The sequence below is a fragment of the Trachemys scripta genome, chromosome 2, assembly GCF_013100865.1.
Source record: "Trachemys scripta elegans isolate TJP31775 chromosome 2, CAS_Tse_1.0, whole genome shotgun sequence".
Classification (NCBI taxonomy): domain Eukaryota; kingdom Metazoa; phylum Chordata; order Testudines; family Emydidae; genus Trachemys; species Trachemys scripta.
The window spans coordinates 249,386,810-249,405,365 of record NC_048299.1 but is presented as its reverse complement, the minus strand read 5'-3'; the positions used below and the strand labels follow the sequence as shown (position 1 = coordinate 249,405,365).

The 18,556-nt window shown below is 39.6% G+C and overlaps 1 protein-coding gene across 6 annotated transcripts in view; it reads right to left on the bottom strand.

Annotated features, from left to right (window-relative positions):
- ZFPM2 (zinc finger protein, FOG family member 2) overlaps window positions 1-18,556 on the bottom strand; it is a 437,522-nt gene that overhangs the window by 202,744 nt on the left and 216,222 nt on the right. For 5 of the 6 annotated variants that reach the window (XM_034763465.1, XM_034763469.1, XM_034763466.1 and 2 more), the window contains one exon: window positions 9,991-10,109. In XM_034763465.1, the coding sequence (XP_034619356.1) occupies window positions 9,991-10,109 (119 nt within the window). Of the gene's footprint in view, window positions 1-9,975; window positions 10,110-18,556 lie in introns of all 6 variants that reach the window. The other variant, XM_034763468.1, reaches the window with a different exon arrangement.

Below are 18,556 nucleotides of genomic sequence, written 5' to 3'. Positions count from 1 at the left end.
ATAAAAATGATCTACATTAAATATATGATGATGTCTCTGATATTATAAAGATGATTCTAAATACAACTAAAGTAACTCCTCACTTAAAGTCATCCCGATTAACGTTGTTTCGTTGTTATGTTGCTGATTAATTAGAGAACATGCTCGTTAAAAGCCTGCTTTGTCTACCACTTACAGAAAGAGCAGCCTGTTGCAGCTGGCTGGTAGGGGCTTGGAACTAGGGTGGACCGGCAGCCCCCCTATCAGTTCCCCCCTCCCCTAAGTTCCCTGTGCGGTAGCCACCCAGCAGGCTATCAACTGCCGGCAGTTCAGCTGTCCCTCCCCCCCCACTGCCATGTGCTGCTCTTGCCCTCTGCCTTGGAACTGCTCCCAGGAGCCTCCTGCTTGCTGTGAGGGGGTGGGGTGGGGAGAGGGGTGCTAATGTCAGGGTGTCCCCCTCTCCCCTGCTCCTACTCCCCCTCCCCGCTTACCCCATCTCCATAGAGCAGGGTGGAGACAGGACAAGGCTCAGGACGGAGGGAGCTTGCTAGCAGCAGTTCCTGTCTCAACTTGCTGATCAACTTAAAAAGGCAATGTACTTAGAGTGGGGTCAGCGTACTTAAAGGGGCAATGCGCATCTCTCTCTCACACACAGGGTGTGTGTCTCTGTCTGCCATGCTGTTTCCCCTAACTCCATTTGTACTGCCTTATAGAGTGTGAGGCTACATTAACAAAAATGTGTTAAACCTTGAGGGCTCAGCCGAGTGCTGGTTCATCATTCAGCACTAAGGCATTCCCGGGGAAATATTTCACCCTCTGACTCCACCACCTCAACCAAGCTTCACAATCATCATTGCTGTGTACAGTATTAAATTGTTTGTTTTAAACTTATACTATGTGTGTAAATATATATATAGTCTTCTGTCTGGTGAAAACAATTTCCCTGGAACCTAACCCCCGCTATTTACATTAATTCTTATGGGGAAATTTAAGCTTAACATCATTTAGCTTAAAGTCGCATTTTTCAGGAACAAAACTACTACAACGTTAAGCAAGGAGTTACTGTACTAGCATTTAGAAGGTAATCTGGCTAATTCCCTCACTTTTTTGAGTGAGGCTACGTTATGTCTTATGGTGTATTATAGAACAAATCATATTGTTTATATATAAAATATACCATTGTAATACTCTAACACATTTCTGAATAATTTGATATGTAACTGGTTGTTATAACATCACCTAATAAATATTTTGAAATAACTAACACCGCTGTGGTCTGTGGAACATGTAATAACATATATTAAGAAAAAAATCTAGTAAGAGATTATTACTAAGGTATTTAAGACGGTATCTTAATACAAAACATTATCAACTTTGATGGGGATAGATACATATTTTACAATGAGTGATAGCACAATGAACTGGCACCAGAACACATACCGAATATTTGTTCCTGGTTAAAGTGTGTTTTACAAGAACCAAAGCAATAGCATAGTGACAAAAACAATCATCACCTGGTCCACCAGCTATGAAGCTCTCTCTTGTGTCTGCATTTGCAATGCAGTAGGTGAATTAGGGTTCTGCTGGAAGAGGGCAACCAAGATAGCAGACTACCTTGCCTCTTGTGTTTTGTACAGCAGAGACAGGATAGCTGAAGTTGATTTTCTTTTCAACTCACCTGGACTCTGAGGCATCTTCACAGGGTTGGATTGATAGACATGTTCACTATGTTTGCTAAATGAGGCACAGGATATTGGTACGAAGTAGCACCACTACAGTTGAAGGGGACAAACTGTGCTGTTAGCCACACCCTGCCTGCCCTTTGAAGTCAATAGAGTGGCTTGAATATGACTGAAAGCAAAAAATAGCAAAAATGTTTGTATTTCCAACAAAACTTTGATTTTTAGGAGTTGGGATATGGGGATAATTCAATATTAAAGCATATTTGTCTAAAATTTACCATACTCACTATATCTTACTTAGTACAAGTGTCAAGCTATATATAGGCAGATTCAGAAATACCTAAGCCATTTGTTTCCATCATTTTTAAAACACTGCAGGTTATCTCATTTAACTAGTACTCAGAAAACTAGATATTTGGAATCTAAAGCATGGGTGAATTCCTAGCCCCATTTAAGTCAATGAGAGTTGTGTCATTGACTTCACTGGGGCCATAATTTACCTCTCTCAACTGCATGACTGCCAAACTCCTATTGAAAAGAATGAAACTAACCCTTCAAACTACATCACTCATGCAATGATAAGTGCCACCATCAAAACTGACACCTTGATTTTCATTCTCAGCAATGAGGTCAAATATCAGTGGTAATAGAGACTGAATCTTCTTTTCACCCTAAGGCCCTATCTACTCTAGGCTTTATTCTAGCACAATATTGTGTAGATCTGCTGGTAGAGACAACATGGTGGATAAATTACCAGAGGCTACTGGAGCTCTGTGTACAAAAGCACAGCCATCAGTGCACCTCCACTGGCTATAAATATGGGGCGGGGGATTTTGTTGTGTGGGCACAATCTTAGATGTGATTTTTCTAGATCAGGCCTAGAGCATGCAGAAGTGGAGAAATCTACAGTGCTCCCTGAGATTTGACTCTTTTATGCATAAAGGGACAGCTTCAGTTTCCAAGGTTTTCAATTCAGTACCTTCAATGAGCACCAAAGTCATGGTTTAACAATGTAAGGCAGAAATAGCATGTGCGTAACTGTGTTTTGGATAATCTTATAGTCTATTATAACAGATAGAAAATTAATTATTATAGAAGGTACCACTCACCACAGGTCTAGGCCAAGCTGCAATTCATAGAATATCAGGGTGGAAGGGACCTCAGGAGGTCATCTACTCCAACCCCTTGCTCAATGCAGGACCAATCCCCAGACAGATTTTTGCCCCAGATCCCTAAATAGCCCCCTCAAGGATTAAACTCACAACGCTGGGTTTAGCAGGCCAATGCTCAAACCACTGATCTATCCTTCCCCCTCACAGTCTATGACACTGTTTTCACACACTTAAAAACTTTCTGAAACATTCACCTATATGGCTGGAATTTTCCATGCAGAGTCACTGTGTAAAGATGAAACTATTCAAAAAGTATGAGCAAAATTATTTCAGTCATTTTGAGTTGTGAGAAAATATTTAGAAACTGAATTTTCTCATTGTAAATTTCCCCCCCTTATGTTTAGTTTTTTTGATGGGAAAGGAAAAAGTAGATTTAAAAAATGTCTGTCTTTAAACTGATATTTTATATTTACACAATCCATAATGAGCAGTATATTTTGTGAATCATTGAAAGGAGTTTTAGTTCTCTAGCACTTGAAGTCTTTAAATCAAGACTAAAAGATATTCTAGAGAGCAAACAGAAGTTATGCAGTCGATGCAGAAATTATTGTGTTATGCAGGAGGTCAGACTACATGATCATAACGGTTCCATCTGGGATTAAAATCTACGAATATAGGAAAATATTGTTACAGTATACACTACTGAAATGAGACATGCTGAAATGAAACAGATGATTTATTGAGATTTTTCCCACGGGAACTGATTTAGTGTAATGAGAATGATTGGTAATTATTACAGCTTAATTAACATATTATTAGTATAAATTTGGCTCAATGAAGATGTTTTTAGTATCAAATAATTAAGTAGTGTTTTTTAAAAAAAGGTTTTAAACCCCAAATGGAGTTTTTTTAACATTTGTAAACACGGTCTTTTAATACACAGGTGTCAAATAATGATCAAAGGGTACATTTCCTGGGACATCAGGAGGCCTCAATCAAAAGAAAGAAGGTTAAAAAATAGACAAGGAAGTTCCACACAAAAAGCTACTACTAACAACACAATGTTAAGGTTGAGAAAAGAGGCATTCAGATACCAGGAAATGGAGAATAAAAAATGGAATCTCAATCTTAACTCTATTCCAGTGTACATTTGCCTTAAAATATGGAGTTTTAAAAAAATAATCTTTACATATAGTAAGTGCCAGTCGAGAGCTTGTTTTCTCAACATTAAGGTTGCATTAGCTCTAATTTTTTGTGCAAAACGTACACATAGTAGAAACCCTAACACAATTTGTTGTGGAAGTCGCCTCATCTCCCTTTGGTATTCTGCATCACACAGTAGTAGGTGATAAGGTCCTTACATTCAAAACCATCTTTATACTTTTGTTCACTTGGATGAGTATTTATTCCAGTCTTTACTGCGTACTCTTACAATATCAGTGTGATGTTTAAATTAAATCTGTACTTTAAATATTAATACAGAAATTAAAACATACAAAGAAATTTTTATGAACAAAGAAGTAAATGTCCAAACTACAAAGGAAATAACCAAAATCTTTGAAATGGTCCTGAGGCAGTGTACCCATTCTCCCTTGACACAAGTTTCACATTACATCTCAATAGACCACATTATGAAGGGTAAGAAATTAATAAAGGCTATTGTGCACTGTAAATTTTCACACTGGATGAACACATTCGGTGTTTTTATAACTGTTCATGTAAAATAACTCTCTCTTACACTTGCATGGTGTGGAAGTCTAAAGAGATTATTCTTCATTGTTCTATAAGATTTTGTGCAGAAATGCTGCTTGGTTTGAGTGCTCTAGTAGTTGGGGGAATGGTGAAATGTTTTGAAATGACACTTGCAAACATAATTCTGATCTCAAACACTGGGGTAAATCATGAATAAATCCATAGATGACAACTGAGTTACAATGGTGTAAAACTGGTCTAATCAAGATTAGAATCAGGGCTGTTATTAACTATAGCAGTTTTCTATGTAGTAATATATAAAAGTGACTGCATGTTAACAGGAGGACTAAATCCTTAAAAGTATGTATCTGAGGGCAAAATCTAGCCCATAGCATTCAAGTTAAATTGATAAACACATTACAGTTTAAACAAGAAGTCATGGAGAGCCTATGTAGCTTTTTCAGTGGTCTTAGCCTCTAGTCAATGTGGCAAGTAAACTCTAATATTGTAACACTAAAGATTAAAAGTGGCTGGGTACTATAGATAGGAGGATTTTAACCTAAAGTGACCAGCCACAGATTAGTGAGTGAATAACTTAACTGCATTTTGAACCTTGGCTGCTCAGACAGTCACAGCAATTCCTAATCAAACTATTTTATTAAGAAATCTTCTAGAAGAAGTATAGCTTTGGCAGTGAACCTTCAGGATCCCATTAAAGGGTCTCTGCTGTATTCCATCACTAGTCCGGTCCAAAACTGCACACTTTACTCCCACGGATCCTCTCCACAGCCATTTTGAATCCTCTTTTCCTTATCAGGCTGATACAGACCTGCATCATCCTCTCCTCCTTCTGACAGGGGCGACAACAATGGGGGGGTATGATACAACTGCTCATTGTTTTGCTTCACAAAACCCTGCCACAGGGCACAGATTAACACCAAAAAATAGATGGCTGCAGCCAAAGAAAAACATTTTTCAGAATGCCTCCACTTGATTAATGAAGTAATGGCATGAACCACTGTTTGACTTTCATCATGTGCTATACATTCTTTGCCACTTCTCCTCTAGAAATATCAGCTGTAACTGGGAATTTTTTGCAATGTTCTTTTCTTCTGAATGAGTCTTATTCCCTCAAAGTTTTCAAAGAAGACTACAGGGATTAATATGACTGAGTTTACAAGAAAAATATTTTGGTATGGGAGGGGGAAAAACAACCTTTTCTTAAACAAATTCTTAGTGCCTGATCATAGGACTACTTGTGTGAACAGGAACTACTCTCATGGCTGCAGGATCTGAACACAGGCTATTTCCACATTAGCAAATGTTATCTCATCTTTCAAGTTACATTTGATACATACTAAGGCCCAGATTGCAGTGTCAAGAGGTGGGCAGGTATCACTACATATCTTGAAAAATCCACCTGTATATTTGGCACTACTGAGTTTTAGGAGCTATATGTCAATGCACATATTTAAGAGCCTCCAGGCAAGAGTGGTGATTAGAATTACACCACCTTCATTCTATAGCAGAGGTCATTGTTTGTTTTATTTTTGTTAAAAAAGTAAAAGACAGAAATGATTTGATGATAACTTATTACCTGCAAGCCAGCAGAAGGACACCGCCTTTCGGTTCTAATTTTCTAGCTGTTCACTAGGGCTGCACTTCTATCAACCACTGTTTATTTTTGTTGGAACTTTGATCTGCTGTCCTTGAATTGGAAGTGAAAGGCAGGGGGGAGGAAGACTAAAACCGGTGTGCCCAATTCTACCTACAGATACCAACTCCACACATACATCCGAAGGCTAAAGAATATTTGTCTAATAGAAGTAAGTAAAAAGTAAGTCTTCTTCATTTATTGTGATAATGCAACATTGTAAATACTTCTTAGAGGTATTTTGATACTGTGAGGTATGTGAATGAGACTCTTGACTGACTCCTAGCTGATAAAAATTAAACACTTCTCTTCCTTGGTTAACCATCAGACTTTCCTTAATTCATCTGATAGAGCTACTACTTTATGATGTCCATGTCCTGCTGTGGACAGTGCACAAGATAGTCAATTAGTGGATTCCACTAAGTTCCTTAGCAAAGTCTAGGCACTGCTAACTGGAAGTCAACAACAGTTAGTGCTATTACTGTAGTAGCAAATGCCACTTCAATCAGTTGTTCAAGATACCCAGCCTTCCACTATTCTGAGATGTTTATTGTTAATGTACTTCAAGATAAAACTTGAAAGATCTGAAAAGTATTTGACATCTGGCACAGTGACTCAATTAATTACTCTGTTGAATTAATTACTGTGCTGAATCTCTTGAACCAACAACTGTGAGTTTAAACTCAGCATCAGAGTACTGGCTGGAATATGAACCAGTTTAAAACAGTATTATTTCATCTTCAGATTTTATTCAAGGCTGACTAAAAGGAGAGTAAGTAGGTTGTATCTTTTGTAATAAGGTAAACGAATCCTCTGTGGGAGATAGCATCACACTGCTACCACATTAAGGACAGATAATGAATGACAAGGACTCATGCCCACCAATACCTTTCAAGAATCAGCCACAAGCAGATGTGTACGAAAATCCAACTGCAAATACTGTGAAATGGTAGCCAGGAGTTCACAGAATTTTCCTTTTGCTCCTTTACCAGAGATTTACTTTTAAAGTCTTTCAAAGATTACTTGATCCATTTATAAGGTTTATCACACCAAAATGTTTGCAGTGCTCACTCAGAAATGTGTGAAACCTGCTGTCAAGCACTCAAGTGAAACCATAATTGAGTCCCAGGAGGTGCGTCTTTCCCTAGATGAGCTTTTAAAAATATATATAAATAACAAATAAACAAATACAGCTCCCTTTAAAAACAAAAGAGAGCATGTGTTTTAGAGAGAATAGGAATCAAACATGTCAGACAGAAAGTTTAAGAATAAAACAGAAAAGCTTCAGAAAAAAAAATGATTACAAGCTGGCATCAGGATAGTCAGGCCTAAACAATAAATTAAAGATATATCAAAACGTTGATGTTTTCCTAAAACATTCTAAAGTAACAAGCTAGTGCTTAGAGGCAGAGGCCTCACTGATGGGGAAAGATCACCATTATTTGGGAAAAGCTCTTAGGAAGAGAACAGAGCTGACCAGAGCAGTCTAATTCCATTTCACAGCAATTTTGGAGGTTTCAAAATCTGTTTTCATTCCAATGTGGAATAAAACCAAATTTTTTTGAATGTTTCCATGAAATCAGACTCCAAGCTTTATGATTCAGGAAGAGAGGAGGCATGTGTGTTTCTCCCTCTCTAGCCTGGTGGTTAGGGCACTCACCTGATATGCGGAAAACCCACATTCAAGACTTTGCTCTGCATGATTCAGAACTGAGTTTTTCATCCCAGATCAGTGCTGGTGCTAGCCCATTGGGGGCCCTAAGCAGGAGTATTCCCCCCTCCCCCAATACTAAAACAGGCAAGTTCTTAAAATAAAAAGTGAATGAGGGTCCAAAGAAATTGCTTAGTCTGCTTTTGCCTAGTGCTGGCTCTGTCCCAGATCACTCTAAATCAGGCAGCGCAAGGGACTAGAACCCATATCTCCCATCTCCAGCTCAGTGCCTTAACCATCAGGCTTTAGTGAAACTGATACTTTCCTGCAAGATATTTCAGTGCTGACAAAACAGCATATTTCAGCAAAATTTTGTTTTGTCAAAAACTGTTCTTACCAGCTGTAGAAGAGAACAGAGGAGCTCAAATACATCTGTGAGACCAAAAACTGGGTAGAAGTCCTGCTCTATTGACTGTGGTTGCACTCTAATTCATCCAGAGAAACATAACAAAACAGTAGCAGTATCACTGTCACATTGCCAGTTTATTCTAATGATGCCTTTTAGAGCTCCTACAGTTAAGCATCAGTCACCATTTCTATTGTATGTTGCACTGTTTCTAATTTATAACCTGCAAATGTTTACTTAAGCTTTATATACTGATACTATCATCGGTGGTGATAAAGCAATAATGGGGAGATAGAGCCAGTTACTATGTTATGTAGGCTTGCTCTGAGCAGGTCAGAAAACACTGTAACTAAAATGCCAGTACCTACCAGGAACACTATTTACACTAGTGCTCACATGCCCATCCCTGCCACCACTGATGGAGCTGAAATGGAAGTAGTAATGGTGGGAAATTTTAGGAGAACATTCTAAGTAAAGATACAGGCATAGTGCACAAGATTTTGGTGAAAGGATCAGCTCTAAGATATTGTGGGGATAAGTGCTTTATTAAATAGAGATTAGACATATAGACATGAAAGAGCAAACACTTACGGACCAGATTTTCAAAAGAACCCGGAGCCCAATTAGTCACAATGGGAATTGTTGGGTGCTGAAAATCTCCCCCCTTTTTAGGTTCTCATAATGAAAATTTAGTCCCATTTGTGGATGCTGAGCACTTGGAAAACCGAGCCCTATTGTTTCTAGGCTATTAGTCCATAATATGGATTAGCGCGTTTAGATTTTTTTAAAAAAACACCCTATATTAAAAGGGTTAAGAAACATTAAGGTTTAAAAATGGGTATTGCAAATATAAAGTAACTACAATATTTCTTCATTACAATTTTTAACAGGTATGCTTGCAGGACAATTATGCAGCAAATGTATTTTAAATATGGAAATGTATTTATATGATATACTGTACTGAAAAAGTTTCACAGTTCTTTATGTCAATAATGTGTGCATGAAACCTCTGTAATAACAGGCACTGATCTGCTAAACAGTAACTGCTCCGAAGCTCTATCCTTTCAAGGAAATGCAGATTTTAAGTGTCTAATACATCTCCACTGAGATTTTTTAAAATAATCCAAGGAAAGAAACCCAAACTACATGAAAACTAATGTTGAGCATGAGACTTAATTATAAACAACAACAAAAATTAGAGATAGGAATGACACTATCTTTAACATACTAAATTATGGCTCAGCAGTGCAGTACTTATATGGACCACTGACTTCAGTGAAATCAGGGCTAATTTGGACGATACCTTACATAATTCTAGGCACCCATGTCAGAATCCTTAAATACCTTGGCATAATGGCTGCAAGTTGATGACAGATTCTGTAGCTCTCAATATCCTTATGTTTAGTAGGGGTTAAATTAACTTTAATACAGGTTAACATAGTCATTGTGTATTTTCTATCTACTTTGTTAATATGAATTGTTCAATAATTAATTTGTGCTCTGAAACAGTTAAAAAAAACCTCTGATATGTTATTAAAAGCGAAAGCATCAGTTTGGCTCAGCAGATAAGGTAAGAATCATCATATAACTCTCCTAATTCTAAAGTAACAAGTTTAGTACCATTAATCTGTGCCTGGCATAACTCTTTCTAGACTGCTGCCATAGATGGACTGTTTGGAAAAGATCCAAATAGCACTGTCCATGAAAGCTTACAATAGCTTGATTTTAAGTGATTTGGTTGAGTAGCAATAAAGACTAACTCCTAAAGGATGACAAACAGTATAGTAAAGTCAACTCACTGGGCATCTACATACCAAGGTGTTATTATTCAGACCCATTTTCCCAGCAAAAGGGCCCCATGTTGTTCCAACCGGAAGCTGCTGCCGACTCTGAATCTTGCGCTCCCCATCCTTCTGGAACATCTCCAACTCTCCTGCAAACAAAGAAAACAAGCAACATTTAGAGTACTTTCACTTGTGCCTTGACAACCACCACCTCCGTCTTTGTGTTTGTTTTACATGCACAATATTCTGAGGACCCATATAATGAGAATTAATTATGCTTGTCTAAAAAACAACTGATCTTGTCATCCTGAGAAAAAAAACGAAACCTTTTTCCTTATAATTATATTCAAATTTGGGTTATAAAGTCCCATTTCTTCCTTGCATCTTTTCACACCCATTATATTTTGAAGGCATTTTTATTTGGTAAGTCTTTGAGAATGAGAGAGAATAACAGTTACTCAAGAGGCTTTGATCGAATGCTGAGAAGGAGGTGATGGCTGCAGAAAGAAAAAGTACAATAGGAAGTACAACACTGGGGTTAACATCCTTCCTGCATTTCCCTGTCACAAACAGCCAAATTCTGAAGTCTTTACTCAAGCAAAATTTCTATTGGGCCACATTATTTTCTCATTTACACCAATGTAAATACAAGGTAACCCCACTGACTTCGGAGGGGTTCCTCTGGGTTTATACGGGTATATAGATAAAAAGAATTTGCCTCAACTAAAGTTTTGCCTGCGTTAGGCTTTCAGGATTTGACCTGAGATAACTAAGGCTAGTAGATCCAGTGCCAATATGTTTACTCTAAGAAAAGTAAAACAAGTGGGGGTCAAAAACTCTGTCACTTTTTATTTTATTTTCTTCCACTGGATAAAAGTCACAATGTAACTCTGTGCTACTTTCTCTCACTTACAAAGAGAAATTAAAAAACTGAAATTATTATTTCTAAACGTGAAGTTACTAGCTTTCTGAAAGTCACACTTTCAAAACTAAATGAAAGTATTATTTTATTTCACTGTTTAACTTCCCCTCTCACTGTTCTAGTGGAGAAAAGGCGCAGAAAAAAAGGGGTGGGGAGAGAAAGTGGGCACTTTTCCAGAATTTTAAAACAAAAAATATCTAAAATATTGAAAAATTGCAGGGTTTTTTCTGATGATTTTCCCTTTTACATTTTTACATGATACAAAAAACATTCCTTAAAACAACTTTGCCAAAAAATTGTTTTTTACAAAATCCCATTTTTGACAAATACATTTTTCAACCTACTGTTGCCCATCTGAGCTCTGGCCTTTATGAAGTTAGCTTTACTAGATGAAATCATTTCCATACTGAAGTCAAGGGCAAAACTCACATTGACTTCAATTGGGCCAGAATTTCACCCTAAATGCTTCCCTTCTATGGTATGTCATATTCTTCTCTTCATATATTGATCAGCTATGACAGTAATTCTGCCACATCAACATAATCCTTCCCATCAATTGCAAATAGTATTATATGAATCACAACTGTGATTTTTCACAAAGACCAGAGATCCTGCCTACTCAATTACTAAACTGGATGCCTGTTCCAGATTTAGGGCTGGTGATGGTTGCAAAATTGACCTTGTGGGGGTGGGAATGAGAATCTCTCCCTTGCTGGAAAGCAATCCCACAGCTTTCAACACATCTCCCATAACAAGTCACCCATGTGAATCTCTGTATTTATGATACATCCAGACTGTGGAGAAGGTTTTCCTTGTTCATGGGAATAAACCCTGACCATTTTCTAAAGAGCAGAATTGGTTATGGGCTCTGTTTCCAGGCAAAGATATCTGTATTTCAGTGGTGAATACTGCAGATTGCAAAAATACGCCATTAAATATTGTGGTCCATATCCTTCATGTAAACTGGCACAAATCCAGTTAGCTATATTGGTTTACACCAGTTTATATATGTGAGAATAAGTATTCTTTATAATGACAGCTTCAGACATTTGCAAATGTGATATATAAATTGTAAAGGTTAATTATGTAGCAATTATATCCAACATACATTTTATTTAAATTCCCATAGGAATACTGAGATAAATGAAATTAACTTTTAAACAATCTCTGTAAGATAATTAGAGATGGGGGGCTTTTCTGAACTGCAGGTCAACATGTTGAACATACACACACACACACTGTAGTATTTTCTACATAAAGATGAAACCAGGAGCATTTGCTTGCTTTTTACACAGTAAAAAAAGCCAGGTCTATGGACATGTCACATTTAACTGATACCCGAGGAATCATGAGAATCTTTGAAAACCCTTTTAAAAAATAATTCAGCCTCCCTTTCTGCCACTGACATTTTTCATCTGAAAAGGGTTCAGATTCAGTCAAACAGTGACTCCTTATCTGTACCTGTGGATTTACAACAGGCCTGTCTTTTAATGGATTAAGAACGACAAATTTAGGGCAGATCATCCAGTGATACCCAAACAACTAGCAAAGTTTTAAAGTGCACAAATTCATGCTTTCTTTTATTTAAGTAAGTAAGAGTCCTAATATTAATTGTGACAGGTTTCAGAGTGGTAGCCATGATAGTCTGTATCAGCAAAAAGAACAAGCAAGTACTCCTCGTTCTTTTTGCTAATATTAATTGTATATTTTAAAAGACGTTTAGGAAGGAAACAGGCATAAAAACCAGCAATCACTTTCCAAAATAATGGATGCTTTTTTCTTCCACGTTGACTACCGAATAGGTTACCATATGCTTTCCCCCTCTTCCATTCTCCTTTGCTCTGTTATGCTTAAATGTGTGTTTTGGCGAAAACCATGGATTTCATCATTGCATTGCAGTTTTATACCAATGTCACTCCAGTTTGAGTAGCTCAGTAGTGAATCATGCTTAATAAGCGTACTTTCTATGCAAATATCTAAGTTGTTCATGAAGATATTGAACAGAGCCGGTCCCAAAACAGACCCCTGTGGAACCCCACTTGTTATACCTTTCCAGCAGGATTTGGAACCATTAATAACTACTCTCTGAGTATGGTTATCCAGCCAGTTATGCACTCACCTTATGGTAACCCCATCTAAGTTGTATTTGCCTAGTTTATTGATAAGAATATCATGCGAGACCGTATCAAATGCCTTACTAAAGTCTAGGTATACCACATCCACCGCTTCTCCCTTATCCACAAGACTCATTATCCTATCAAAGAAAGCTATCAGATTGGTTTGACATGTTTTGTTGTTTACAAATCCATGCTGGCTATTCCCTATCACCTTACCACCTTCCAAGTGTTTGCAGATGATTTCATTAATTACTTGCTCCATTATCTTCCCTGGCACAGAAGTTAAACTAACTGGTCTGTAGTTTCCTGGGTTGTTTTTATTTCTCTTTTTATAGATGGGCACTATATTTGCCCTTTTCCAGTCTTCTGGAATCTCTCCTGTCTCCCATGATTTCCCAAAGATAATAGCTAGAGGCTCAGATACCTCCTTTATTAGCTCCTTGAGTATTTTAGGATACATTTAATCAGGCCCTGGTGACTTGCAGGCATCTAACTTTTCTAAGTGATTTTTAACTTGTTCTTTTTTTATTTTATCTTCCAAACCTACCCCCTTCCCACTAGCATTCACTATGTTAGGCATTCCTTCAGACTTCTTGGTGAAGACATAGTCTTCCTTGTCTATGGCACGTTCCCCTTAGATCTAAGCAAGTGACTTCAGAGTTATGGCCCAGCGGCCACTCTGTGGAACTCAGAGGAGACTATGTTAAAAAGAAAACCTGCATTTGAATATGAATTGAAAAGGAGTCCCCTAAGCCTCACTCTAACCGAAGAGTTTGGGTCAGTCCTGACAATACAAGATGGAGGTAGGGGGCATGGTGCTCTGAGAAGCTGCTGTCCCTTCCCTGACTGGGGCTACTCAGAATCTCCCCAGCTGACCACCTAACACATTGCAGAGAAGAGAAGAGACACTCTGGTTATTCTATTGTGTGATTACCAGGCAGGAGTAGGAATCCTGGGCACAATGGTATAAAAGCTTGATAGGCACTGCCTTTCCTTAGGGAAGTCACTGGCAAAGTAACACTCCCTTCCCCACACAGCCACCAAGGGGAAAAGGGGAACAGCTCTCTGATTCTGTACTCCAGTCCAAAGGGAGTGGTAAATTCTATGCACAATGTGCTGTTTACAGTTTCTGACTATTCATAATCTTTACTGGACAACTTTGACATGGAACCAATGTATATTTTGACACTTAATAACAAGTGATAACAAACACAATTCATACACAGAGGTCAAGAATATAGTATTTGAATGCATCATGACTAGTATGCCAAATTTTAACATCAGACTGGTAGTTATATTTTGCTGTATTCATTCAGCAATGCATACCCAGACCTGCTAATTGTCCTATTGAGAAGTACAGTAGAGAGAATAACTAAGGGGCCACTAGGAAACATGAGTATGGGGAAATAGATTTCCTGCCTTTAAGGTTTGTAAATTAGGTACAAACTGGAATTAATGGACATTTCAGTTTTAGTGATATTTCCTTCACTTTCTTTGCTGTACAGCAACTTACTTTTTGCAGCTTATTCTTCAAGAACATCCTTATTTCCAGTTTGCTGAGTAAGTTTATACAAAATATTTGAGACACATTGTATAGGCTAATCAATTTTGGTAAAAGATAATGTTGTTAGTGCTGTGGGCTGTTTCTCTTATCTTGTTGATATAGCATACTTTTAAAGTCTGTGATTACTCAAAGACTTATGATAGCTGCACTGTAAAAGAAGCTCCAAGTCATGACTCACTAGTACAGCTACAAAACATCCCATGGCTTTTAAGATATCAGGCCACCTTGGTGGATCTTGAGCTGGAATTAAAGGACTCCATTGTAGGAAATTCTTTCCTATTTGTAGATATTGTAAGGGATGCCCCTAAACCCCTAGTAATTAAGGGGAAAATGTTCTATGCATTTCAATAAATCATAACCCACTTTTTTATAACTTCAGAAAACATGTAGTGTTTTGTATAACAGTGGTACCCAGTAGCAGTTATTGGCCCTTTGCAGGATTTGACCATGGTTTCAAATATCAGAGGAATCCAAGTACAGTAAACATAGTACAGTAAATGGTATTTTCTGGACAGAGTAACAACTGGCTTTCATTCCATCTGCCCACATTCTAGAGTAAGAGAACAAGGGTGCCCACAGCTGAAGGTAAATGACAGGCAGCATCTGTTTGGCACAGTTACTCTACTCATAAATAATTTTGCCTGCATCTATATGTTTAAAATATTGAAAACATTGCAGGAAAGTACTTGGCAACCTAATGGCAATAACCTTTATCAGGAATAGCCTTATAACAGGAGGCCATTTAGCAAAAGAGTATGGGCCAGATCTTCCTCTGGTGTAAATGGATGTTGGTTCACTAACTCTACTGGAGCTCTGCCAGTTTCCACTGGCTAAGGATCTTGTCCTATATGGGTATATTTCTTCATGTCTGAGAAACAATGTATATTGTGGAATCAAATATGGATAGCCCTGAAGTCACACTGAGTTCAAAAAAGCTCTCAAAAATTGTTGAAATCTTCAACCTCTGAAAAAGCCAGCCCAGGTGCCTGAAGTATGGCATACAGTAACTCTCACTGGTCTACAATGTAACCATTGGATAGCTGCCTGCGTGGTTACATCCAGTAATAGTTTGAGAGGGAAATTTAACTGGTGATTCGCTCCACTACAAAAATGAGGCTAAGCTACTGTGCGCACCTTTGAATACTGTAAGAAAAATGGTTACTCGCCTTCTCGTAACTGTTGTTCTTCAAGATGTGTTGCTCATGTCCATTCCAATTAGGTGTGTGTGCGCCACGTGCACAATCATCAGAAGGTTTTTTCCCCTAGCAGCACCCGTTGGTTCGGCTGTGGAGCCCCCTGGAGTGGCGCTCACATGGCGGTAAATATAGGTCCTTGCCGACCCACTGCCTCTTCAGTTCCTTCTTGCCAGGTACTCTGACAGAGGGGAAGGTGAGTGGGTCTTGGAATGGACATGAGCAATACATTTCAAAGAACAACACTTACAAGAATGTGAGTAACTGTTTTTTCTTCTTCGAGTGCTTGCTCATGTTGATTCCAATTAGGTGACTCCCAAACCCTAAGTAGGAGGTGGGGTCAGAGTTCATGGAATCACTGACTGGAGCACCGCTCTGCCGAATGCTGCACCATCTCTGGTGTGCTGGCTGATAGCATAATGAGAGGTGAAAGTGTGAACTGAGGACCACTTTGCAGATCTCTGGATCGGGACCTGGGTCAGGAATGCTGCCAAGGTCTGCTCTCTTGTGGAATGTGCCCTTAGTGCAGGGGCCAGAACCTTTGCCAGATCATAGTATGCCCGTAGTATGTGATCCATGATGAAATTCTCTGTGATGAGAGCGGGAGACCCTTCATTCTATCCACAACTGGCATGAACAACTGGTTCGATTTACGGAATGGCTTTGTGCGTTCAATGTAAAAGGCCAGCGCTCGTCGAACATCCAAGGAGTGTAGCCTTTGTTCTCGGCTATCCATGTGAGGCTTAGAATAAAAGACCGATAGGAAAATGTTCTGACTGGTGTGGAATTGGGACACAACTTACTGGAGAAAGGCTGGATGAGGCCTAAGTTGCACCTTGTCCATATAAAAATGGTATAAAGAGGATTGGAAGTTAGGGCTTTAAGCTCCAATGCTCTCCTTGCTGATGTAATGGTAACTAGGAAGGCCACCTTCCATGATAGGTAGAGCAATGAACAAATCACCAGGGGTTCAAACAGGGGCCACAATAGTCTGGACAGTACCAGGTTGAGATCCCACACCGGGATTGGTTGCCTAACCTGCCTGTCCAGACCTTTCAGGAAACAACTGACCATTAGGTTAGCGAACATCCAGCTGCTCCCGGGTGGAAGGCTGATATGGCTGTCAGGTGGACCTTGAGAGTTACTGCTGAGAGGCCCTGATGTTTTAGTTGTAATAGGTAGTCTAAGATGAGCACTACAGATGTCTGCGTCGGGGGAGTGCAAACCTGAGAACACCAAATAGGACCTCCCTAATGGGCTCGGAGCACAGGAGCTCCATTGGGTTTAGCCATGAAGCTTACAAGCGGTGAAGTGGAGAGACCCGAGATTGGGATGATGAAGGTGACCATGGTCTTGGGTAACCAGGTCCGGAAGCGGGGGCAATGAGATTAGAGCGTCCATCAACAGTTCCAGGAGTGTGGTATACCAGTGCTGGTGAGGCCACCTTGTCCCTACGGAGCTTGAGCAAAACCTCGTGGACGAGTGGAAATGGTGGGAATGCATACAATAGATGGTCGATCCAGGGGAGGAAGAATGCATCCACAAGAGAACCCAGTCTATGATTCCAGAAGGAACAGAACCAAGGGCATTTTCTGGTGCTCTTCGTGGTGAACAGGTTGATTTGGAGAACTCCCCACCTGTGGAAAATGTTGTGCACTATGTCCAGGCGGACAGACCACTCGTGATTGTGGAAGTCACAATCTTGTGGATAGTCTGCCAGCTCGTTCTGAGAACCTGGAAGGTCAGTTGCTTTCAGGTGAATAGAGTTGGCTATGAAGAAGTCCCACAGCATGAGTGCTTCGCCACATAGGGGAGAGGAATGTGCCCTCCCTGATTGTTTATATAAAACATCAAAGTTGTGTTGTCCGTCATGATCCCCATGCACTTCCCTTGCAAATGGGCCTGGAAGGTTTGGCATGCCAGTTGGACCACTCTCAGCTCCTTGACGCTGATGTGGAGTGAGAGCTCATCTTGCGACCAGAGACCTTGGGTTTGGAGTTTCCTCAGGTGAGCATCCCATCCCAATGCTGACGCATCTGTCACCAGAGATAGAGAGGGCTGGGGCTGGTCAAAGGGTACTCACTCACACAGCTCCTGTGGGTTGAGCCACCAATGAAGAGACTTGAGAACTGCCATGGGAGGGTGACCACCTTGTCCAGACTCTAATGCCCTGGCCGATAGGCTGACGCCAGCCAAAACTAGAGACGCCTAAGCCTCAGCTTCACATGTTGATCCATGTACGTACATGTCGCCATGTGGCCGAGGAGTTTCAAGCAACCCCTTGCAGTGGAGGCGGGGTACCGCTTGAAGCTTTGATTTATGTCTTTCATTGAAACTATGAAAACTAGGGGAAGCACTTGCAAAGGCAAGCAACTGCAGTTCCAATGACCATCACTGATGGTAAGAAGGAACTGAAGAGGCAGCGGGTTGGCAGGGACCTATATTCATGGTCATTAGGGCACCGCTCCAGGGGGCTCAACAGCTGACCCGATGGATGCTAGTAGGGGAAAAACCTTCCGACGACTGTGCTCGTGGCACGCACACACCTAATTGGAATCAACATGAGCAAGCACTCGAATAAGAACACAATGAATTTACATAAAAGACATGGTGTCTCATTTATGCTGTTGCAATTCCTCTCAAAACAAGGTAGAGCTCAGCACATAAAACGCTCATGCACTTGCCTGATGGACTTAAAGTGCCTTATTGGGAAGCCTCTTCTAAATTCTCCACCCTCAATTCTCAAGTCTCTGAGACACAACACACACTAAACTACAGTCTTGTACATAAACTTGAAATA